The 23949-nt window shown below is 50.7% G+C and overlaps 1 protein-coding gene across 2 annotated transcripts in view; it reads right to left on the minus strand.

Annotated features, from left to right (window-relative positions):
* Positions 1–23949, minus strand: part of PTGES (prostaglandin E synthase) — a 40751-nt gene that overhangs the window by 11156 nt on the left and 5646 nt on the right. For both annotated transcript variants that reach the window (XM_010360931.2, XM_030920336.1), the window contains exons 2-4: positions 6099–6186; positions 4789–4967; positions 283–365 (exon numbers count right to left, since the gene is read on the minus strand). In XM_010360931.2, the coding sequence (XP_010359233.2) occupies positions 283–365; positions 4789–4967; positions 6099–6105 (269 nt within the window). In that variant the 5' untranslated portion in view covers positions 6106–6186. The remainder of the gene's footprint in view (positions 1–282; positions 366–4788; positions 4968–6098; positions 6187–23949) is intronic.

Consider the following 23949-nt stretch of genomic DNA (forward strand, 5'->3'; position numbering starts at 1 on the left):
AGTAGAACTGTGTAGTGCCTGGAAGTCAGAGGCAGGAGGGAGACTGAATTTTCACTGAAGACACCTTTCTCACTTTGTAATTGTGAGTCATGACCACGTCTTACTTTTCCAAAGTTCATTAGAAATTAAATCACTGAATAAAGTAAAACAGTCAGAGAAGATCAGGAACACAGAAAACCTCGGTGCCTGAGAGTCCTCCAAGCCACCCCCCGTGTGCAGAAGAAGGTCTGAAAGGGCAGGCCGTGGCCAGGTGTGGCCAGGCTAGGGGCCCGAAGTACTTGCCTGAGGCAGCGCTCCACATCGGGGTCGCTCCGGCAATACTGGGGGCCTCCGTGTCTCAGGGCATCCTCGGGATTGGCAAAGGCCTGAAATACACCAGTTGAGAGTCACTGGTAGTGAGACAAACAGCCTAGTTGACTGGGCCTGTGTTTTGTCCATGACCAGAGTTCACAGTGGCAGAACAGAGGTACAGTTACACACACGCCCATCCAACCATTGTCCATGATTCCTACCCTGTGCTGGGGGCTGGGAGCTCACCATGAAAAGGCCCCCCTGTCTCTGCTTTTATGAAGCTCACAGTCTGCTGGGGGAGTTGCCTATGAACCAGGGAAGGCCAGGGTGTCTCACCTGTTAAGGAGAAGACACGGCTGGCCTTGAGAACGTTTACGTGGGACCTGACCCAGTCTGAGGGTCTGAGAAGGCTTCTCTGAGGCAGTGACATGAAAGCTGAGGCGTAGGGCTGGATGAGGTGGCTCACACCAGTAATCCCAGCACTTTGGGAGGCCAAGGCAGGGGGATCACTTGAGCCCAGGACTTCAAGACCAGCCTGGCCAGCATAGCAAGACCCCACCTCTAAAGCAAGCCAGTTGCAGTGGCTTATGCTTGTAATCCCAGCACTTTGGGAAGCCAAGGTAGGAGGATTGCTTGAGCTTCCAGGAGTTTGAGACCAATCTGGGCAACATAGCAAGGCCAATCTCTAAAACAAACAAACAAGCTGGGTACGGTGGCTCATGTCTGTAATCTCAGCACTTTGGGAGGCCGAGGCAGGTGAATCACTTGAGCTCAGGAGTTCAAGACCAGCCTGGGCAACATGATGAAACCCCATCTCTACAAAAAATGCAAAAATTAGCTGTGTGTGGTGGTACACACCTGTGGTCCCAGGTACTTGGCAGGGGGGCTGAGGCAGGAGGATTGCTTGAGCCCAGGAGGTCGAGGATACAGTGAGCCATGATCTCGCCACTGCACTCCAGCCTGGGCAACAGAGCCAGACTCTGTCTTCAAAAATAATAATAATAATAATAATAGCATTGACATTAACCAGATGAAGGGAGGGCTGGAGCAACAACGTTCAAGGCAGAAGGGACAGCACATGCAAAGGCCCTGAGGCTGGAAGAAGTTGGGCATGTGTGAAGAACAGAAAACCAGCACACTGGAGCACAGAGGGCAAGGGACAGGGGCCCACGATAAAGGTACAGGGGTCATCAGGGTCCTGGCGGCACGTGAAGAATTTGGACTTTGCACTACAAGCCATGAGAGGGTCTTGAGAGCCCCAGGCTGAAAACCCGGCTCCACACTGATTAACCACAGGATCCTGAACTCTGTAAACGCAGGAGAAATCACAGCTCATGTGCCGTGTGCCGAGTGAGAGGGAGACCTGGAGAAGCCACTAGGACAATGCCCAGCACAAAGAGGTGCTCAGTGAATTGTCACTTTCTCTCATTGGAAAGCAGAGACATAAAGTCACACTGAGATCATCGGAGGCCCATGACCCTGCTCCACTGTTCCCTGCCGGCATCCAGACAGTCAAACCCCACCAGCCCCACAGCAGAGCCTGAATCGCAGCAGCAGGTTTTCTACGTTGTTCAGATGACAGCAAATCCTGTGCTTCTGACTCATGACTGTCCCCGAAAGCTGGTTTGTCCTCCCTGGTGGGCCTGCCCTACCCTACCCCAGAGAAGAATGCAGCTCAGATCTCCAAGACTGGAACCTTCGTACTCCAAATTCCTCTCTGCTGGCCCTTAAATCAGTGAATCACCGAAGGCCCCGTCCGTGGATCCGTGATACCTTTCAAGGGGCCTCAGCATACAGTGAGCACTGCCTTAGGAGTCCACTGCCCATCAGGTTGCTCCCCCTGGAGATACAACTCAAATACAAGCCAGCCAGGCCAGAGCCAGCTGCAGTGAAGACCAGGAAGCCCCCAGCGTCAGCAGCCAAGGTGCCACCTTAGCTGGCGTGGAGGCCAGCCTTTGGTTGCTCTCCCTTGAAAGCGACCTAAGGCTGCTGTGCTCACATTAATTTCAGTTACTTATGAGTCTTTTTTTTTTTTTTTTGAGACGGAGTCCCGCTCAGTCGCCCAGGCTGGAGTGCAGTGGCCGGAACTCAGCTCACTGCAAGGTCCACCTCCCGGGTTCATTCTCCTACCTCAGCCTCCCCAGTAGCTGGGACTACAGGCGCCCGCCACCTCGCCCGGCTAATATTTTGTATTTTTTTAGTAGAGACGGAGTTTCACCATGTTAGCCAGGATGGTCTTGATCTCCTGACCTCGTGATCCACCCGTCTCGGCCTCCCAAAGTGCTAGGATTACAGGCTTGAGCCACCGCGCCCGGCCACTTACAAGTCTTAAGGACAAACATTGGTGGGGCGTTGCATTCTCCTGGCACTGCTGTCACGACCCCCACTTACAGATGAGGACGCTGAGCTCCCAGACTTGTCCAGGTCCCCAGGCTGGTGGGTGGTGGAGCCAGGGCCTGTGACTGTCACCTCCAGCAAGTCCTTCCTGGATGACACTGAGTGTCCAGAGCAGAGATAAGAGGGGACCACGTTGTCATGAGGAACACCTCACGAGCAGCCCAAGGAGTGAGGTTTTCCTTCTGCGGTGTCCCTGCCAATCAGGCAGAAAGGCTCTGGGACAGGTTCGCCTCCTCCCCTCCCTGAATTCATGTTAAAAGAAAATCATGGCTGGGCACAGTGTCTCACACCTGTAACCCCAGAACTCTGGGAGGCCAAGATGGGATGATCACTTGAGCCTAAGAGTTTGAGACCAGCCTGGGCAACATGGCAAACCCCATCTCTGCCTAAAACATAAAAAATGAGGCTTGGCAACACACACCTCCCAGCTCCTTGGGAGGCTGAAGTGGGAGGATCACCTGAGCCTGGGAAGTCAAGGCTACAGTGAGCTATGATTGCACCATTGCACTCCATCCTGGGCCACAGAGCAAGACCCTGTCTGTAAAATAAATAAATAATAATTTAAAAAAAAAAAAAGGAATCGTTGGCCTGCTGTTAAGAACCCAAGCCTCGGCCAGGTGTGGTGGCTCACGTCTGTAATTCCAGCACTTTGAGAGGCCGAGGTGGGTGGATCACCTGAGGTTGGGAGTTCAAGACCAGCCTGGACAACATGGTGAAACCCCATCTCTACCAAAAACACAAAAATTAGCCATGCATGGTGGTGCGTGTCTGTAATGCCAGCTACTGGGGAGGCTGAGGCAGTAGAATTGCTTGAACCCAGGAGGTGGAGGTTGCATTGAGCAGAGATCACGCCACTGCACTCCAGCCTGGACAGCAGAAAAAAAAAAACAAAAAAGGAATCCCAGCCTCCAAGACAGGATGTGGGCTCTGAAGCTGGACACTGGAGTTCAAACTGGGCTGTGTGACCTTCACAAGTGATGTCTCCTCTCTGAGCCCAGGTTCCTCACCTAGAAAATGGGATGACTGTGGGGCCTCCCCTGCTCCCCAGGGCTGTGGTGGGGATCTCATGCTCAGCTCCAGGCCACATTCAGTCCTCTGGGAAGGATTCAATGAGTGAATGCAGCTGTTCTGCTTGATGCACAGATCCCATATCCCAGGACCCAGCCAATACAGGGAGAAGTCAGAAGCCATCAGCATGCTGTAGCCTCCAGACATCCTATCACTTGGGCAGCTGCCCTGCCTTTAATCCTGCCTGTACCTGCAGCAGGGCCTGAGCCTGGCTCATGGCCAAGATCCTCACTCCCCAGGATCCACCCGCATGCAGTGCCAGAGCCAGCCTCACATTGCCTTTGAACTGGACACAGGGGAAGACAGAGGCAGTTTCAGGAAAAGATTCCTCTATTAAAATACCTGGGGAGGAAGCAACAGGTACCCGGGGTCTTTTTGCATTCTGCTGCCAGGACAGCCGACGAGATCAGCCTATGACTTTGCAGACTCGCCGTCCAGTGTGACGGACGCTGCTGGAACTTGCCCCGGCCCAGCTCTGGGACTCGTTAATGTTGTTTTGGTTCAGGGGCTCAGATTAGTGGGGAAATTCCTCCCTGAGCACCCCGGTGGTGCCCTGGCTGGGAGCTGGCCTCTGGAGGCTGCAGTGGGCTTGTTAGTGACATTTGCCGAGAGTTGGGAATTTCCACTTCAACATTTCTCGGACTCCTGTTTTGCCGGTTCCCACTCCACCCAGATATCAGACCTCCCGTGCCGGGAAGCCACCAGGTTAGACAGAGGCTTTGTGCTGTCACCCTCCCACACTCCACCCTCCAGAACCTGCTTCTCTCACAGACACTCGCTAGCTCTCTCCATGCCAAGAACTCAGCCCGGTGGCACAGCAAGCGAGTAAGTGCTCTTAAGCCAGAGAGGAGAAGGTGCGGGCCTTGCTGACAAGTGGGGCTGGCAGGGAGCCACCCGATGGGGCTGCAGGGGGTGCCCAGCTCCCAGCCCTGCACACACCTTGGCCACATTTCCCTATCCCAGGGCTTTCCTGACAGGACATGGAGAGAAGCAAGTACAACCCAGGCCAGGGACTCCCAGGGAGGCACGTACCTTCTTCCGCAGCCTCACTTGGCCCGTGATGATGGCCACCACGTACATCTTGATGACCAGCAGCGTGCTGCAGAGCAGGAAGGCCGGGAGGGCCGGGCTGCTCATTGCCAGGCTGTGGGCAGGCATCTCTGGCCAGCACAGCTCAACTGTGGGTGTGATCAGCTCGACGGAGGAGCAGCCTGCGGGGAAAGCACAAAGGGGGCGGGGAGAGCCTTTCTGCGGCCAGCGCCGCCCACGCCCCGCCCCACGCCCGCGGCAGCGGGGTCCCCTTCTCCTGTGAAGAGAAAGATAAGCAGCCCCTGGAGTTCCGAGAAACAGAGTCTCGGGGTGTCCCAGACCCTGTCCCTGGCTCTGGATCCCTCTTCCCTGGCAAACCTTGAAATACTTTCAAATCTGTTTCAGAGCTGTTTCCTTATCTGTAGTGTGGGAGCGTGTGGTGATGCCTGCCTTCTAGGGAATGACGAGGCCGGGCACCTGGCGGGACCTCTGCAGGTAGTGAGTATTGCTGCTTCCTGCCCACCTCCACAGGGTCAGGGTAGGTAGTGGGCATGAGGACCACGCCATGCGCCCCCATGCTCAGCCTGGACACTGGAGCTGCAGCCACAAGGACATGACTTTGCCATCTGTGGCAGGCTGAAGGATGCCCTCCACCCTCAAAGACATCCATGTCCCAATCCCTAGAACCCATGACTGTGACTGTGTGGCAAAAGAGACTTTTCACAAGGGATTTAGTAAGGATCTTGAGATGGGAGAGATTATCCTAATTTATCTGAATGAGCCCAGTGTAATCAGAGGGGCCCTTCCAAGAGGGAGGCAGTAGAATTAGAGAAAAGATATAAAAACAGATGCAGAATTAAGAGAGGAGATGAAAAGACAGAGCAAGAGTCAGACAGGAGAGATGCTACCCTGCTGGCCTTGAAGATAAAGGAGAGATCACGGTCCAAGGAAATACCAGAGGCCTTTAGAAACTGGAAAAGGGGACGAAACAAACTCTCCCCTCAGCCTCCAGACAGAACGCAGCCCTCCCGACACTTTGATTTTAGCCCTGTGAGACCCACTTCAGGCTGCATCCACCAGAACTGTCAGAGAATGAAGTTGTGTTGCTTTAAGCCACTAAGTCTGTGGTAATTTGCTATAGCAGGAATGGGGAACCAGCACGTGGCTCCACTGACTTCCTGAGCATCACTTGACTACTCTGGGACTCTTTTCCCAGGCACATGCTTTGATTCTTCATCACACATCTCCCCAAAAGACCCATCAACGGACTCTTCAGTAGAAAGCATCACTGGGCCAGGTGTGGTGGCTCTCACCTGTCATCCCAGCACTTTGGGAGGCCGGGCAGATTGCTTGAACTCAGGAGCTTGAGACCAGCCTGGGCAACATAGGGAGACTCTGTCTCTACAAAAAAAAAAAAAAAATTAAATTAGCTGGGCACGGTGGCGCTCACCTGTAGTCCCAGCTACTCAGGAGACTGAAGTGGGAGGATCACCTGAACCCAGGAGGCTGAGGCTGCAGCGAGCAGTGATCTCACCACTGCACTCTAGCCTGGGTGACAGAGCAAGACCCTGTCTCAAAAAAAGAAAGCAAGCATCAACGTTTGTTTCCTAAGATTCTTTGAATCCCTCACCTCAAAATCCTCACCTTGGCCAGGTGGCTCATACCTGTAATCCCAGCACTTTGGGAAGCTGAGGGGGGCAGATTACCTGAGGTCAGAAGTTCGAGACCAGCCTGGCCAACATGGTGAAACCCCCCCCGTACTAAAAATACAAAAATTAGCCAGGCATGGTGGCACGCACCTGTAATCACAGCTACTTGGGAGGCTGAGGCTGGAGAATCGCTTCAACCTGGGAGGTGGATGTTGCAGTGAGCCAAGATCGCACCACTATACTCCAGCCTGGGTGACAGACCAAGACTCCCTCTCAAAAAAAATCCTCACCTTGCTGCATCCTGTCACCTTCTCTGGGTTCTGGCAGGACCTCCACAAGAACAGGGGTTTTATTTATTTATTTTTTATTTTTATTTTTTTGAGATGGACTCCTGGTCTGTCACTGAGGCTGGAGTGCGATGGTGCAATCTTGGCTCACTGCAACCTCTACCTCCCAGGTTCAATCAATTCTCCTGCCTCTGCCTCCCAAGTAGCTAGGACTACAGGTGCGCCACCACGCCCAGCTAATTTTTGTATTTTTAGTAGAGACGGAGTTTCACCATATTGGCCAAGATGGTCTCAATCTCTTGACCTTGTGATCCACCCGCCTCGGCCTCCCAAAGTGCTGGGATTACACCACTCCACCTGGCCAAGGGCAGGGATCTTGTACAAAGTTCTTGCTCATTTATTTTTGCCAACATGTTTGGCTTTGCTATGAGGTGCCCTGGGGAAGTGGGGCAAAGGAGAAAGGGAAAAACCAGTCTCCCATGCCTACTCCACTTATGGGCTTGACCAGGTGCTTTGGGAAAGCACCTGCCCAGAGGGACAGCTGTGTCAGTCTAACCTATGCCCCAAAGCAGCAGAGACCAAAGAGAAGATTTGCCAGAGACAGATTTAGCCACTTCCAATCCCAAAGCCAGCCCTCGGCTGTAGTTGTGTGGCCTTGGGCAGGCAGGTTCCCTCTCTGAACCAGTTTCTTCAACTGTAAAATGCAGCTGACCCTAAGTCACCCCCCAGTGCAGTTGTGGGAGTTAAATAATTATTAAGCCCCTGGAACACGGTAGGCCCTCCATTTAGTATCAGCCTCTGAGCTTCCGTTTCCTCCTGCTTAAAGGGAATAATGATCCCTACCTAGTAGGGTTGTCAGGAGGAAGACTCATAGAAAACCCTGCCCTTGCTGCTGGGGGAGGTGGGTGGGAGCAAGGTGGGGGTGGTGCCTTGCCCATTTGCTGTGTGCCAAGCAGTCCTTTATCCGAACAAAAGATGTGCTTGATAAACTGACTCCTGTGGGGAGCTGCCAGGCCAGGCTGTCCTGGCCCCACAAGATAAATGATAGGTCACCATACCGTCAGGGACAGATCATGGAAAGTACGAGATGTCCTGAGACACGTTTTATCTTTGGTTGTCGAAGGAGCTGTGCAAGCTCGCTTCTGGCTGATATTTCTGTCGGAGAAGAGAGAATGCCTGACTGTCTTGCCTCCAGCCCGTGGGAACCCCTGCAGGCAGCTACCTTCCTTGTCAAAAAGCTCAGTTTTGAGGTTGGGGTCTGGTGGCTGTACCACCCCCCAGAATCGTGGACCAGACGCAGCCCAGGAGGGGCCCTTGGGTTCTCCTCCTTGGACTGGGGACAGTGGCTCTTCCCTGACTGGTCTTCTGAAATAACAAGATAGAGGCCGGGCACGGTGGCTCAAGCCTGTAATCCCAGCACTTTGGGAGGCCGAGACGGGCGGATCACGAGGTCAGGAGATCGAGACCATCCTGGCTAACATGGTGAAACCCCATCTCTACTAAAAAATATACAAAAAAAGCTAGCCGGGCGAGGTGGCGGGCGCCTGTAGTCCCAGCTACTCGGGAGGTTGAGGCAGGAGAACGGTGTAAACCCGGGAGGCGGAGCTTGCAGTGAGCTGAGATCCAGCCATCGCACTCCAGCCTGGGTGACAGAGGGAAACTCTGTCTCAGAAAAAAAAAAAAAAAAAAAAAAGAAATAACAAGATAGAAAGCAGAGGCTGGGAAAACCAGCTTGGGGCAAAGAACAGATGATCACTTCCTGCTACCCTGAGCCGAAAATAAGAGAGACTGTGTAGGGGAATTCGTATGACTGATGGACATGATCTCAACACAGGAATCTTTTCCTCACTGTCTGCTGAAATGGACCCGCTAAGCCAGGGCCTGCCAAGGAGGACAAAATCTCTGATCTTTCCCCAAGACTCTCCCTGAAGCTGCCCTTGGCCAATGGAAGCTGCTGTGGTGGCTGTTGGGGGTGACAGTGATGGTGGTGTCACTTCTCTCTGAGCTTCCATTTCTTTGCCTGTAAGATGGGCTTGGTGTCCCCTGCCTTGCAGAGGGTGGGGGACAGGAGATGGTGTGTGCACAGTGCTGGGGGCTGAGGGACACTCTCTGTGGCCTGGTCCTGAGGCCCACGGGAACTACAGCAGTGTGCTCACAACAATGAGGACAAGAGAAACCCCTGGAAATATTTTTTTTTTTTTTTTTTTTTGAGATGGAGTCTTGCTCTGTCGCCCAGGCTGGAGTGCAGTGGCGGGATCTCAGCTCACTGCAAGCTCCGCCTCCCGGGTTCACGCCATTCTCCTGCCTCAGCCTCCCGAGTAGCTGGGACTACAGGCGCCCGCCACCTTGCCCGGCTAGTTTATTTGTATTTTTTAGTAGAGATGGGGTTTCACTATGTTAGCCAGGATGGTCTCGATCTCCTGACCTCATGATCCGCCCGTCTCGGCCTCCCAAAGTACTGGGATTACAGGCTTGAGCCACCGCGCCCAGCAGCCCCTGGAAATATTTTACATCTTGTCCTGGGTGGTGATTACCCAGGTGAATGCATATGTTAAAAGTCATGAGATGGGCTGGGCCCGGTGGCTCATGTCTGTAATTCCAGCACTTTGCAAGGCTGAGGCAGGCGGATCACTTGAGGTCAAGAGTTTGAGAACAGCCTTGCCAACACAGTGAAACCCTATCCCTACTAAAAATACAAAAATTAGCTGGGTGTGGTGGCGTGTGCCTATAATCCCAGCTACTCAAGAGGCTGAGGCAGGAAAATCACTTGAACCTGGGAGGCAGAGGTTGCACTGAGCCAGGACTGCACCACTGCACTCCAGCCCGGGCGACAGAGGAAGACTCTGTCTCAAAAAGAGAAAAAAATCACTGAATGTATCTTCAAACCTTTTTACTTTACTATATATTTTTTCACCCATGAAAGTGAAAGTTGTTCCTATCCCCACTCGAAACCCTGCTCAGAGGCACTGCCCTGCTGAAAGCCATCCTGTGACTTAGTCCATCGCCCTCCTTGGCATTTCCTGAGGATCAGAAACTAAGCTCTTCATGCTGGCTGATTGTCCCTAACATCAGAGGAGGCTTAGAGAGAGGAGGAAGTGGCCCCACCTCGGCTGCTGGTTCCTGACCTTTGGGAGTATTGCTAGGCTTTCTGTAGCCAGTGATGGGGAAATAAATGCACGGTGATTTTTATTCTATTTTATTTTATTTTTTTGAGACAGAGGTTCGCTCTTGTTGCCCAGGCTGGAGTGCAGTGGCGTGATCTTGGCTCATGGAAAACTCCGCCTCCTGGGTTCAAGTGATTCTCCTGCCTCAGCCTCCAGAGTAGCTGGGATTACAGGCATGCGCCACCACGCCCAGCTAATTTTTGTATTTTTAGTAGAGATGGGGTTTCACCATGTTGGTCAGGCTGGTGTTAAACTCATGACCTCAGGTGATCCACCTGCCTCTGACTCAGCTAAACCTAGAAATCTGGGATTTTTCATTTTTGCTTAAAAAAAAAAAAAAAGTCAAATCATTTCCTTCCTTTTCAGCAAATACCGCAGTGGCCCCCAATCTTACTCAGAGTAAAGCTGTCTGGGACGGGCACAGTGGCTCAATCCTGTAATCCCAGCACTTTGGGAGGCTGAGGCGGGAGGAGCATGAGGTCAAGAGATTGAGACCATCCTAGCTAACATGGTGAAACTCTGTCTCTACTAAAAATACAAAAAATTAGCTGGGTGTGGTGGTGCCAGCCTGTAGTCCCAGCTACTTGGGAGACTAAGGCAGGAAAATCTCTGGAACCTGGGAGGCGGAGGTTGCAGTGAGCTGAGATCACGCCACTGCACTCCAGCCTGGTGACAGAGTGAGACTCTGCCGTCTCAAAATAAATAAATAAATAAATAAATAAATAAATAAATAAATAAATAAATAATAGCCAACGTCTGGACAACATCTCATGGTCCTGTCCTGTCTGCTCCCCATTTCTCTTGGAACTCCTATTTTCTTCTGCCCCCCTCACTCAGCCCAGCCACACTGCCTTCCGTCCTGGTCTCGAATCTGTCAGACACAGCCCTGCCTCTGGGCCCTTGCTATGGCGGATCTCTCTGCCTGGAATTCTCCCCTAGGTTTCCACGAGGCTGACATCTCATCTCCTTCAAATCGTGGTTTGAATCTTACCTTCTCCATAAGGCTCCCCCGACACCTTATCTGTCCTGCAGTCTGCCCTGCCTTCCCCACTCCTGAGGCCACTTCCCTGCCTCTACTTTTCTTTCCATAGCGTATATCACCCGGTAACACACCATCTAACTTTTTTTTTTTTTTTTTTTGAGATGGAGTCTTGCTCTGTCGCTCAGGCTGGAGTACAGTGGCACGATCATCTAGGCTCACTGCAACCTCCGCTTCCTGGGGTCAAGCGATTCTCCTGCTTCAGCCTCCTGAGTAGCACCCACCACCATAGCCTGGTTTTCTTTCTTTCCTTCCTTCCTTCCTTCCTTCCTTCCTTCCTTCCTTCCTTCCTTCCTTCCTTCCTTCCTTCCTTCCTTCCTTCTTTCCTTCTTTCTTTCCTTTCCTTTCCTTTTCTTTTCTTTTCTTTTCTTTCTTCAGTCTTGGTCTGTCACCCAGGCTGGAGTATGGTGGCCTGATCTCGACTCACTGCAACCTCCGCCTTCTGGATTTAAGTGATTCTCCTGCCTCAGCCTCCCAAGTAGTTGGGATTACAGGCACGCACCACTATGCCCAGCCAATTTTGTATTTTTTAGTAGAGACGGAGTTTCACCATATTGGCCAGGCTGGTCTCAAACTCCTGACATCAGGTGATCCACCTGCCTCGGCCTCCCAAAACTCTGGGATTACAGGTGTGAACCATCGTGCCTGGCCATGCCCGGCTAATTTTTGTACTTTTTAGTAGAGACGGGCTTTCGCCATGTTGGTCAGGCTGGTCTTAAACTCCTGACCTCCGGTGATCTGCCTGCCTTGACCTCACAAAGTGCTGGGATTACAGGCATGAGCCTCCATGCCCAGCCTCATACCATCTAACTTATTATCCCTACTGCCTAACATCTGTCCTCCTGAGGCAGGACTCTTGGTTCATTAATGAACTACAGGCACCAGTATCGTGCCTGATATACAGCCACAACCACAATTTGTTAAATTGAACTAAGCTAATAATTTGTTTTGGATTTCTCTCCCTTATAAACAAAAAAGTCTACACTGACATGAGTGAAAACCTCCACTTCTCTTCCAGGAGCTTGGCTCTGCGTCCTGAAGCTTGGCCCTGGGTCCTGACTCCTGCCCGCCTGCTTCCCAGAACGCTCCAGGGGAGCTTGGCTGCCTGTCTTCTGATGGGGAGAGAGCCAGGAGAGAGGCCTGTGTGTCTCTGAGAGGGACTGGGTGCTGCGCCAGCTAGTCCCTGAGAGGGACTGGGTGCTGGGCAGGCTGGTCTCCGAGAGGGCCTGGGTGCTGGGCAGGCTGGTCTCCGAGAGGGCCTGGGTGCTGGGCAGGCTGGTCTCTGAGAGGGACTGGGTGCTGGGCAGGCTGGTCTCTGAGAGGGACTGGGTGCTGGGCAGGCTGGGATTGGAACAAGGCCACTGAGGCATTACCCCAACACACCCACCTTTGGTAACCATTCCGTTTGGACTGGAAAAGATCGTGCATTTTAAATTTAGTTTGCACGTTGACACATGAACACCCATCCAGGAGTGAAGAACGCAGAAGCTGATATTTATCGACAAGTATGAGTGGTTAGGACTAGAAGCTCCCTGTTAGGGAACTACTCATTGGGAGCTGCCTGCCTGGCTGCCAAGCCCAGCCCAGCCCCTGGAGTTCATTCCTGAGAGAGCCAAGATGGCTTTCAGGAGTGATGCCACCCTGCTTAAGGACAGCAGTCAGATGGGTGATGGCCACAGGGTCACTGGGCATTGTCCTCTCACTCGACACTGGGCTAATCACAGAGGTCATCAGATTTCAGGGAGGTATGCTTAGGAGGCCCGTTTTAGAGATGTGGAGCCTGAGTCCTGACTTAGAGGTTGTCCTTAACGTGACCCCACAGCTGGCCTTTGGTAGTGGAGGACGTTCTCGTCACACAGGCAGCCCTGTTCTAGCTGTGGGGCTGTGGGCTCGTGCCCATAGCACCTGGTACCTGGTAAGCTCTCAAGAGACAGCTGATTTTACTACTCAGCTTTTCTTTTTTTTTTTTTTTTTTTTTTTTTTTTTTGAGACAGAGTCTGGCTCTGTCACCCAGGCTGGAGTGCAGTGGCGCGATCTCCGCTCACTGCAAGCTCCACCGCCTCCCGCGTTAACGCCATTCTCCTGCCTCAGCCTCCCTAGAAGCTGGGATTACAGGCGCCCGCCATAATTTTTTGTATTTTTAGTAGAGACGGGGTTTCATCATGTTAGCCAGGATGGTCTCAATCTCCTGACCTTGTGATCCGCTCGCCTTGGCCTCCCAAAGTGCTGGGATTACAGTCGTGAGCCACCGCACCTGGCCCACTACCCAGCCTTCCATGTGCAATTTCAGGGTTCCTCCATTCTCTAACTTTATGTTTCCCTGAGTCAGAAAACTGAAAGTGAGCTCTTCCCCTCTTAGAAATGTGGAAAAGCAGGACTGCTCCAGTGATAAGAAAGTTCCAGTGGTCAGAAAAGATTGGAGGGCTAGGCATGGCAGCTCACACCTGTCATTCCAACACTTTGGGAGGCCAGGGCAGGAGGGTCGCTTGAGTGCGGAAGTGTGAGACCAGCCTGGGTAACACAGTGAGACCCTGTCTCCACTAAAAAAAAAAAAAAAAAAGTAGCCAGCCATGGTGGTGCACCTGTAGTCCCAGTTACACTTGACCCCAGGTGTTCAAGGCTGCAATGAGCCATCTGTGATTCTGCCACTGCCTGGGTGAAAGAGCAAGACTGTCTCAAAAACAAACAAAAACAAAACAAAACAAAACAAAAAAATGGGCCGGATGCGGTGGCTTACGCCTGAAATCCCAGCACTTTGGGAGGCTGAGGCAGGCAGATCACGAGGTCAGGAGTTCAAGACCAGCCTGGCCAACATGGTGAAACCCCGTCTCTACTAAAAATACAAAAAAAATTAGCCAGGTGTGGTGGCGGGTGCCTGTAATTCCAGCTACTCAGGAGGTTGAGGCAGGAGAATCACTTGAACCCGGAAGGCAGAGGTTGCAGTGAACTGAGCTCACACCATTGCACTCCAGCCTGGGTGACAAGAATGAAACTCTGTGTTAAAAAAAAACAAAAAACAAAAAACAAAACCCGAAAAGAAAGAAAAGACTGGGTATCCATGCAATGGAACATTACTCAGCCATAAAAAGAAATGAAATCCTGACTCATGCTGTGACGTGGATGAACCTGGAAAACATGATGTGAAGGGAGAGTAACCAGATATAAAAGGTCACTTTTTTTTTTTTGAGATGGAGTCTCACTCTGTTGCCCAGGCTGGAGTGCAGTGGCACCATCTTGGCTCACTGCAACCTTCACTTCCCGGGTTCAAGCGATTCTCTTGCCTCAGCCTCTGGAGTAACTGGGACTACAGGTGCACAGTCACATGTTTTATGATGATTCCACGTATATAAAATGTGTAGAATGGGCAAATCTATGTATACAGAGAAAGCAGATTTGTGGTTACCAGGGGGTAGGCAGGGTGGGGAAATGGGAGTGACTACTTCATGCGTATAAAGTTTTCTTCTGGGATGATGAAAATGTTCTGGAAATGGATGGTAAAGATGGTTGCAAAATATTGTGACTGTACCAATGACACGGAATTGCACACTTGAAGATGGTTAGTTTTATGGTAAGAAAAAAGTAAAACTGAGCTTCTGTCTTGTTCATGGCTGAATTTACAGTGCCTAGCATGGTGTGCGCCCAGAGCTGTGCTTAGTAAATATTTGTGGAAAGACAGACGGCCTGAACGTGTGCGTTAAACGCGGGGGAATTCCTGGAGCCTATTGTGATGCCATGCCCTCCTTCTGTCTCTGGAGAGACAAACACACTTGTGACTGCCTGAGCTCTGACCACAGTCCAGCAGCCCCTGACAGAATCCATCTGCTACTCCTTGGACTCTGGGCCTCTGATCCCCATGCTGATGTGCAGGGCTGTGGACACACAAGGAGCATTTCCTGGCTGCAGCTCCGGGACAGGACCCAACTCACAGGAGAGGCAGATGGGGGAGGAGGAAAAGGAGAAATATTTGTCTCAACACAAACCACTTCCGTTTCCAGGGAAGCTGCTGTCACCCTGAGTGTGGCTCGAGGCGGAGGCTCTGGGGTCAGAGGGAGCCACGACCCTCCCATGCCTGGCTGTCCATGCATTCACTAGGCACATACAGTCTCATGCTCACACACACACAGCCCATGGATGCCGGTTCCCACGGGTTGCAGAGGAGATGGGCAATTCCTGTGTGCAGCTCTCAGACACATCAGGGACCCATTTCCTAGGAGCCCCGTGGGGAGCTCTGCATTCCTCGGATTGGATTCCACCAGTGATTAGCTCCCGGGAAGTTGGCTGGAGTTTTCAAACCACTCCCACTTTCTGAGTAGCCTCCAAGCCCCCAAACAACCTCCATTCCACAAGAAGTACCACCCCTTTCCCTGAGGGCCTTTCTCACGGGACAGCACTTTATGACTGGTTTGTGTTTTTTTCTGTTTTTGTTTTTGTTGTTTATTTATTTATTTTTGAGATGGAGTCTTGCTCTGTTGCCCCAGCTGGAGGCTGGAGTGCGGTGGCACGATCTTGGCTCAGGTTCAAGCACTTCTCCTGCCTCAGCCTCCCGAGTAGCTGGGATTACAGGTGTGCACCACCATGCCAGGCTAATTTTTTTTACATGTTTAGTAGAGACGGGGGTTTCACCATGTTGGCCAGGCTGGTCTTGAACTCCTGACCGCAAGTGATCCGCCCACCTCGGCCTCCCAAAGTGCTGGGATTACAGGCGTGAGTCATCACGCCTGACCAATTGGTTTTTACTAATCATCCAAATATGCCAGATGCTGCAATTGTCAAGGGGGAAATGTGTGCGTCTTCTTTTACTTCTGATAATGAGAGGCATCTCTGCAACTTCCTGAGTTTCATCCCAACTGCAACTTTGCCAGGCACGGAGAACTCATTATAGTAATAGTAATAGCAGCAGCAAACAGCCGGGCGCGGTGGCTCACGCCTGTAACCCCAGCACTTTGGGAGGCCAAAGCAGGCGGCTCGCCTGAGGTCAGGAGTTCGAGACCAACCTGGCTAACATGGCGAAACCCTATCTCTATTAAAAATACAAAAATTAGCTGGGCGTGGTGGCGGGCGCCTGTAATCCCAGTTACTTAGGAGTCTGAGGCGGGAGAATCGCTTGAACCTGGGAGGCGGAGATTGCAGTGAGCCAAGATTGCACCACAGCACTCCAGCCTGGGCGACAAGAGTGAAACTTTGTCAAAACAAAACAAAACAAAACAAACAACCAAAAAAAAAAAAAAATCAGCAAACAATGGTGTCATTTGTTAGGCACCTCCTAATGGCCAAACACCCTTTAGGTGCTATATATATACATATATATATATATTTCTTTTTTTTTTTTGAGATGGAGTCTTGCTCTGTTGCCCAGGCTGGAGGGCAGTGGCGCTCTCAGCTCATTGCAACCTCTGCCTCCCAGGTTCAAGCAATTCTCCTGCCTCAGCCCCCCAAGTAGCTGGGATTACAGGCGCCTACCACTACACTGGCTAATTTTTGCATTTTTAGTAGAGACGGGGTTTCACCATGTTGGCCAAGCTGGTCTCGAACACCTGACCTCAGGTGATCCACCCGCTTCGGCCTCCCAAAGTGCTGGGATTACAGGCGTGAGCCACCGCACCCAGCCAGGTGCTTTCTATTTTATACCAGCATCATCACCTTGTACTGTACAGCATTATCAGGCCCCTGTTACAGAGGGAGATAAAGGATCAAGTCAGTGAATGACCTTATCTAAGATAACAGATCTGGACAGAGATGTGGCTGGCTCCAGCCAGAGCCCATGATCTTGAACCCCAGGCAGAGCTGAGAGAGCTGAGGTTTGAGTTCAGGCCAGCTGTTCCCTTCTTGCACAACTTTCCTTGTTCAAAATTCTTCAAGATTCTTTCCTTATAGTGAGCTGGATCTGCCTTTTAGGGCCACAGAGAACACACACATGTACACACACACACACACACACACACTCGCTTTTCCTCTCCACTGCCCTTCAGAAATTGGAGGACATCACCCAGTTCACCCCAAATCTTGTCTTCCAGGCAAAATAAGAGCTGCCCCGTGAGCTCATCCTTGCATCTCAGGTTTTCCAGCCCCTGTAACCACCAGTTGGTTGCAGTTTGTAAAGGTCCTTCTTAGACGGGCCTTACCCCATGTGCTGCTGACTCAGCTCAGACTAGAGGGAGCCTCCGTCCTTCGCGGGGCCCCCCTCACTGCTATAACCACAGGAAGAATTGTGACTCCAAGCAGGTCTGGCCACATCATTTGTGAAGTCCAGTGCAAAATGAAAATGCAAAGCCCGTTGTTCAAAAATTGTTAAGAATTTCAAGAAAGGGACAGAAAACATTAAAGCGAGCCTTGGGGGGTCCTTCTTCATGCAGGGCCCTGTGTGACTGCAGGAAGCCGGCTCAGGTTCCAAGCTCAGGATGACTCAACATAGGGCCAGTAAGGAAGGCACGTCCTAATCAAAACCCACACAAGGATAACATCAGAGATAGCTGAAGGCACAATCAGCTTGATAGGGCCTCTCATGATATAGTGAATGCCAACATGTTATTATGAATAATAACATGAGCAGTAAATAGCAGCTAGCATTCTTTTGTGCTTAACCCCAGCCAAGCAACATACAATTTTTTTTTTTTTTTTTTTTTTCTGAGACAAAATCTAGCTCTGTCATCCAGGCTGGAGTGCAGTAGCGAAATCTCAGCTCACTGCAGCCACCGCCTCCAGGGTTCAAGCAATTCTCATGCCTCAGTCTCCCAAGTAGCTGGGATTACAGGCACCCACACCACACCCATATAATTTTTGCATTTTTAATAGAGATGGGGTTTCGTCATGTTGGCCAGGCTGGTCTCAAACTCCTGGCCTCAAGGTATCTGCCTGCCTCGGTCTCCCAAAGTGCTAGGATTACAGGCATGAGCCACCAGGCCTGGATGCAATTTTTTTTTTTTTTTTTTTTTTTGAGACAGAGTCTCACTCTCTCGCCAGGCTAGAATGCAGTGGCGTGATTGCGGCTGACTGCAAGCTCTGCCTTCCGGGTTCATGTGATTCTCCTGCCTCAGCCTCCCGAGTAGCTGGGACTACAGGCATGTGCCACCACGCCCAGCTAATTTTTGTATTTTTAGTAGAGACAGGTTTCACCATGTTGGCCAGGCTGTTCTCGAACTCCTGACCTCGCGGTCCTCCCGCCTCGGCCTCCCAAAGTTCTGGGATTAGAGGCACGAGTTACCGCGCCTGGCCTGTTTTTTAATTTTTAAACTTTTTTCTTAAAAATGAAGACACAAACACACATGTTAGCCTGGGCCTACACAGGGGTAGAATCATCAATATCACTGTCTTCCACCTCCACATCATGTCCCACTGGAAGGACTTCAGGGGCAACAACATGCATGGAGCTGTCATCTCCTATGATGACAATGTTTCTTCTGGAAACCTCCCTGAGGGACCTAATTGAAGTTGTTTTACAGTTATCTTTTTTTTTTGTTTTATTTTTTTTTTTTTTTGAGACAACGCTGTCACGCAGGCTGGAGTGCAGTGCTGGGATCGTGGCACACTGCAGCCTCAACTCCTGGGCTCAATTGATCCTCCTGCCTTGGCCTCCCAAAGTGCATGAGCCACTATGCCAAGTTTTTTTTTTTTTTTTTTTTTTTTTTTAATAAACCTTATAGTGGTACAATGGCTAAGACATCCCTAGGTGATAGGAATTCTTCAGGTCCATTATCATCTATGGGATCTCCACCGTATATGCAGTCAGCTGTTAACCAAAATGTCATCATGAGGCACATGACCATAAATATATCCTTTTATATAAAAATAGGAACCAGACATGGCAGTTCACATCTGTAATCCCAGCACTTTGGGAGGCTGAGGGAGGAGGATTGCTAAAGACCGGGAGTTCAAGACCAGCCTGGGCAACATAATGAGACCTCATTTCTAAAATCAATTTTTTTAAAATTAGCCAGGCGTGGTGGCTCACACCTGTGTTCCCAGCTACTCAGGAAGCTGAGATGGGAGGATCACTTGAGCCCAGAAGGTTGAGGCTGCAGTGCAGCAGTGATTGCACTGCTGCACTCCAGCCTCCTGGGTGACAACCTCCTGCATTTCCCTGTCTCAGGGAAATGCAGATAGATTAGATAGATAGATAGATAGATAGATAGATAGATTTACTATGCCATATAATTGGCTCATGTGATTATGGAGGCTGAGAAGTACCATTAACTGCTGTCTGCGAGCTGGAGACCCAGGAGAGCTGGTGATGCAGTTCAGAGTCCAGAAGCCTGAGAACCAGGAAGCCAGTGGTATAAATTTCAGTCCAAGGGCAGAAGATGAGAGGAGATGTCTCAGCTCAAGCAGGCAGGCGAGAAAAAGGGTAAATTCCTTCTTCCTCTGCCTTATTATTATTATTATTATTTGAGACAGAATCTCACTCTGTCTCCCAGGCTGGACTGCCCTGGTGCAATCTCAGCTCGCTGAAACCTCCACCTCCCAGGTTCAAGTGATTCTCCTGCCTCAGCCTCCTGAGTAGCTGGGATTACAGGTGCCTTTCACCATGCCCAGCTAATTTTTGTATTTTATTTATTTATTGTATTTACTGTATTTATTTATTTATTTATTTATTTATTTATTTATTTATTTATTTGAGACGAAGTCTCGCTCTGTCTCCCAGGCTGGAGTGCAATAGCGTGATCTCGGCTCACTGCAAGATCCGCCTCCCGGGTTCACGCCATTCTCCTGCCTCAGCCTCCCGAGTAGCTGGAACTACAGGCGCCCGCCACCTCGCCCGGCTAGTTTTTTGGTATTTTTTTAGTAGAGACGGGGTTTCACCATGTTGGCCAGGATGGTCTTGATCTCCTGACCTCATGATCCACCCATCTCGGCCTCCCAAAGTGCTGGGCCCCAATATTTATTTATTTTTTTAGTGTATCTTTTTTGAGACGAAGTTTCACTCTGTAGCCCAAGTTGGAGTGCAGTGGTGTGGTCTCTGCGCATTGCAAGCTCTGCCTCCCCAGCTCAAGCAATTCTTGTGCCTCAGCCTCCTGAGCAGCTGGCGCTACAAGCGTGCACCATCACGTCTGGCTAATTTTTTTGTATTTTAGGAGAGACCGGGTTTTACCATGTTGCCCAGGATGGTCTCAAACTCCTGAGCTCAGGCTCTCTGCCTGCCTCGGCCTCCCAAAGTGCTGGGATTACAGATGTGAGCCACTGCACCCGGACAAATTTTTGTATTTTTAGTAGAGGCGGGGTTTCACCATGTTGGCAACGCTGGTCTTGAACTTCTGACCTCAAGTGATCCACCTGCCTCAGCTACCCAAAGTGCTGGGATTACAGGCGTGAGCCACCACACCCAACCTGCGTTTTGTTTTATTCAAGCCCGTAACAGATTAGACGATGCCCACTGCCACTGGGGAGCGCACTGTATTGTGTCTGTGGATTCACATGCCAGTCACAGCCTCACAGACATACCCAGAGACAATGTGTAATCTGGGCACCTTTGGCCAGTGAAACTGACCCAAAAGACTAACCGTTACAAGTTCACCCCTTGCCAACTAGGTACCCCGTAGATATTTCCTAAACCGTACTTAATCTCCAAGTAAAGACAAAGCAAAGTCATAATTCCACCTAACACGATGCAACTCTCCTGCATACACCAAAAACACACACATCCCTTCCCCAGAAGAGGAGGTAAGAAGAAGAGAAGAGTGATGTTTATGCTTCTCCTTGACATCCCATAGCTTAAATACTATGATACATCTTACTTTACATGATAAAAGAGTAAGAGAGGAAAGGAAACAAAGATATATATATATACATATATATATATACACACACACACACACACATGTATAGAAAAATAAGGAGGAGAAACTAATGACAATCACAGTCTCTGTTTCTGTGGCTGATCACGTGGTTATAGCTGGTATTTATAATCACCTTCTTCCACTACCGGTTCTGTACAACCTTTGCCTTCAGCAAGCACCTCAGCTGGTTATGTTTTGGGGTGCTTTTTGTCACTCAAGCTGGAGGCCAGTGGTACGATTTTGGCTCAATTCAGCCTCGACCTCCTGGGCTCAAGTGATCCTGCCACCTCAGTCTCCCAAGTAGCTGGGACAACAGGCACGCAGTTTTTGTATTTTTGGTAGAGGTAGGGTTTCGCCATGTTGGCCAGGCTGGTCTCAAACTCCTGACCTCATGTGATGCACCCGCCTCAGCCTCCAAACTGCTGGGATTTCAGGCATGAACCACCACACCCAGCCAAGTCGTGGTTCTTTATCTGGGTGGAGTGACCCAAACTTTCATTCCTGAAGGGTCTGGGCCATTCATAGTCTGATCTAGATTTGGTTATTGTCATTTTCCACAGGACATGGTGATACTAAGAGATGGTTTAAGGAGGCCAGGCGCAGTGACTCACGCCCGTAATCCCGGCACTTTGGGAGGCCAAGGCGGGTGGATCACGAGGTCAGGAGTTTGAGACCATCCTGGCTAACACTGTGAAAGCCTGTCTCTACTAAAACTACAACATATTAGCCGGGCGTGGTGGCAAGCGCCTGTAGTCCCAGTTAGAGGCAGAAGAATGGCGTGAACCCGGTAGGCAGAGCTTGCAGTGAGCCGAGATCGCGCCACTGCACTCCAGCCTGGGCAACAGAGAGACTCCATCTCAAAAAGAAAAAGAAAAGAAAAGTGCACAACTAGGTACACTGCTCAAGTTTCTGCCTGCTGGGAGGATTACTCTTCCCCACTGTCCCTCAGGGGTGTCCCAGAGGGGAGCTGCAGTGCTGCAGTTGTCCACCTTCAGAGGATGCCCACATATCCTGAGGAACCATCTGTAAACCAGGCCTGAGTCTCCTCTTCCTCGGCCACCTGATAGCAGGGAACTCCCTGTGAGCCGTGGATGCTTGAAGAGAGAAGGCAGGGTGGCAGGAGAGGGGACGCTTAGCATTTGGGCCACTTCATGTCACTTACTTGTGCCTTCAGGGCCTGCTCTGGCCTGGCCATATGTCTACCGCTTCTGCATGATGATGGGGTGCTGCTGTGCACACCCAACTTTATGGCTTGGTGGTCAAATCGCACCCAGTTCATGATGAGAAGCTCACGCCACGTGGTAATTTGGTCGTCCGCGGTTAGGTGTTCAGTCTCTACTAAGGCCCTGTTCTGAACCTTACCCAAACTAGTAGTTTTTTAGGTCACTCGGTAAATGGGCTGGAGTAACTAATACACCCAGATAAGGAATATGCTGCCTCACAATCCAAGGAGGCCCACTGGACATTGTGCCTCTCTTTTGCTTGTAGGAGAGGCCAAGCAACAATTTATCTTTCACCTTAAAAGAGATATCTGGACAGGCCCCACACCACTGGACTCCTAGAAATTTCACTGATATAGAACTCCTCTGAATTTTACTCATATTTATTTCTTTTTTTTTTTTTTTTTTTTGAGACAGAGTCTCGCTCTGTTGCCCAGGCGGGAGTGCAGTGGCCGGATCTCAGCTCACTGCAAGCTCCACCTCCCAGGTTTACGCCATTCTCCTGCCTCAGCCTCCCGAGTAGCTGGGACTACAGGCGCCCGCCACGTCGCCCGGCTAGTTTTTTGTATTTTTAGTAGAGACGGGGTTTCACCGTGTTAGCCAGGATGGTCTCAATCTCCTGACCTCGTGATCCGCCCGTCTCGGCCTCCCAAAGTGCTGGGATTACAGGCTTGAGCCACCGCGCCCGGCCTCATATTTATTTCTAACCTTGACATGCAGATGTCTTACCAACAAGTCTAGATTACCTTTTTTTTTTTTTTTTTTTTTTTTGAGATGTAGTCTCGCTCTGTCATCCAAGCAGGAGTACAGCGGCGCGATCTCGGCTCACCACAACCTCTGACTCCCAGGTTCAAGCAATTCTCCTGCCTCAGCCTCCCGAGTAGCTGGGACTATAGGAGTGTGCCACCACACCCAGCTAATTTGTTTTGTTTTGTTTTTGTTTGTTGGTTTTTTTTTGAGACAGAATCTCGCTCTGTTGCCAGGCTGGAGTGCAATGGCGTGATCTCGGCTCACTGCAACCTCTGCCTCCCGGGTTCAAGCAATTCTCCTGCCTTGGCCTCCCAAGTAGCTGGGACTACAGGCACGAGCCACCACGCCCAGCTAATTTTTGTATTTTTAGTAGAGACAGGGTTTCACCATGTTGGCCAGCCTGGTCTCAAACTCCTGACCTCAGGTGATCCACCTGCCTCGGCCACCCAAAGTGTTGGGATTACAGATGTGAGCCATTGCGCCCGACCTAGATTACTTATTGCTACCAATACTTCTTGCTCACAAGGTCCAATCAGAATAATGTCATCAGGGCTGGTACCAGAAGCTGCAATTGGAGTTACCACCTGTTTAAGTGTATCATAATCCACTGTCATTCTCCAAGATCCTTCTGTTTTCTGCACAGGACAAATAAGAGGGTTGAACGGGGATGTGGGAGAATCTTCAACCCTGCCTCTTTCCTGTCCTTGATGGTGGCATTCATCTCTGCAGTCCCTCCAGGAATAAAGTGCTGCCTTTGATTTCCTAGGTAGAGGCAGTTCTCACTGCTTCCACTCAACTTTTCCCACCATCAGGAAATCAGTGTGGGATGCTGCCAGCTACTGGTATGTCTGTTCCAATTATGCACCTGGAGCTGGGAAAATAGCCACAGGATGGGCTCGAGGACCCACTGGATCCACTGTGAGAAGGAACTGAGTGAAAACCCGTGGGTCACGTGACCTTCATAAGCCCCTGCTTTGACTAGAGGGCCACGGTGACAGGTGAGGTCTCCTGGTGTCAGTATCAGTTCAGAGCCAGTGTCCAGTAGTCCCTGAGATATCTGATTATTTCCTTTCCCAGTGCAGTTACCCTGGTAAAGATCTCTTTGGGGGAAGGTTGGGAGAAAGATTGAGAGTATAAATTTTCAGTAGCATACCAAAGTCCTTCGCCAAGGGGACCTTGCCTCCTCTTCATTCAAGAGGTCTTGGGTCTATAAACTGTCTCAAGTGTGAGAATTCATGGAGGGGCCATGACTCTTTTTGTTTTGTTTTGTTTTGTTTTGAGATGG

This window comes from Rhinopithecus roxellana, chromosome 16 (assembly GCF_007565055.1).
Source record: "Rhinopithecus roxellana isolate Shanxi Qingling chromosome 16, ASM756505v1, whole genome shotgun sequence".
Taxonomy (NCBI): domain Eukaryota; kingdom Metazoa; phylum Chordata; class Mammalia; order Primates; family Cercopithecidae; genus Rhinopithecus; species Rhinopithecus roxellana.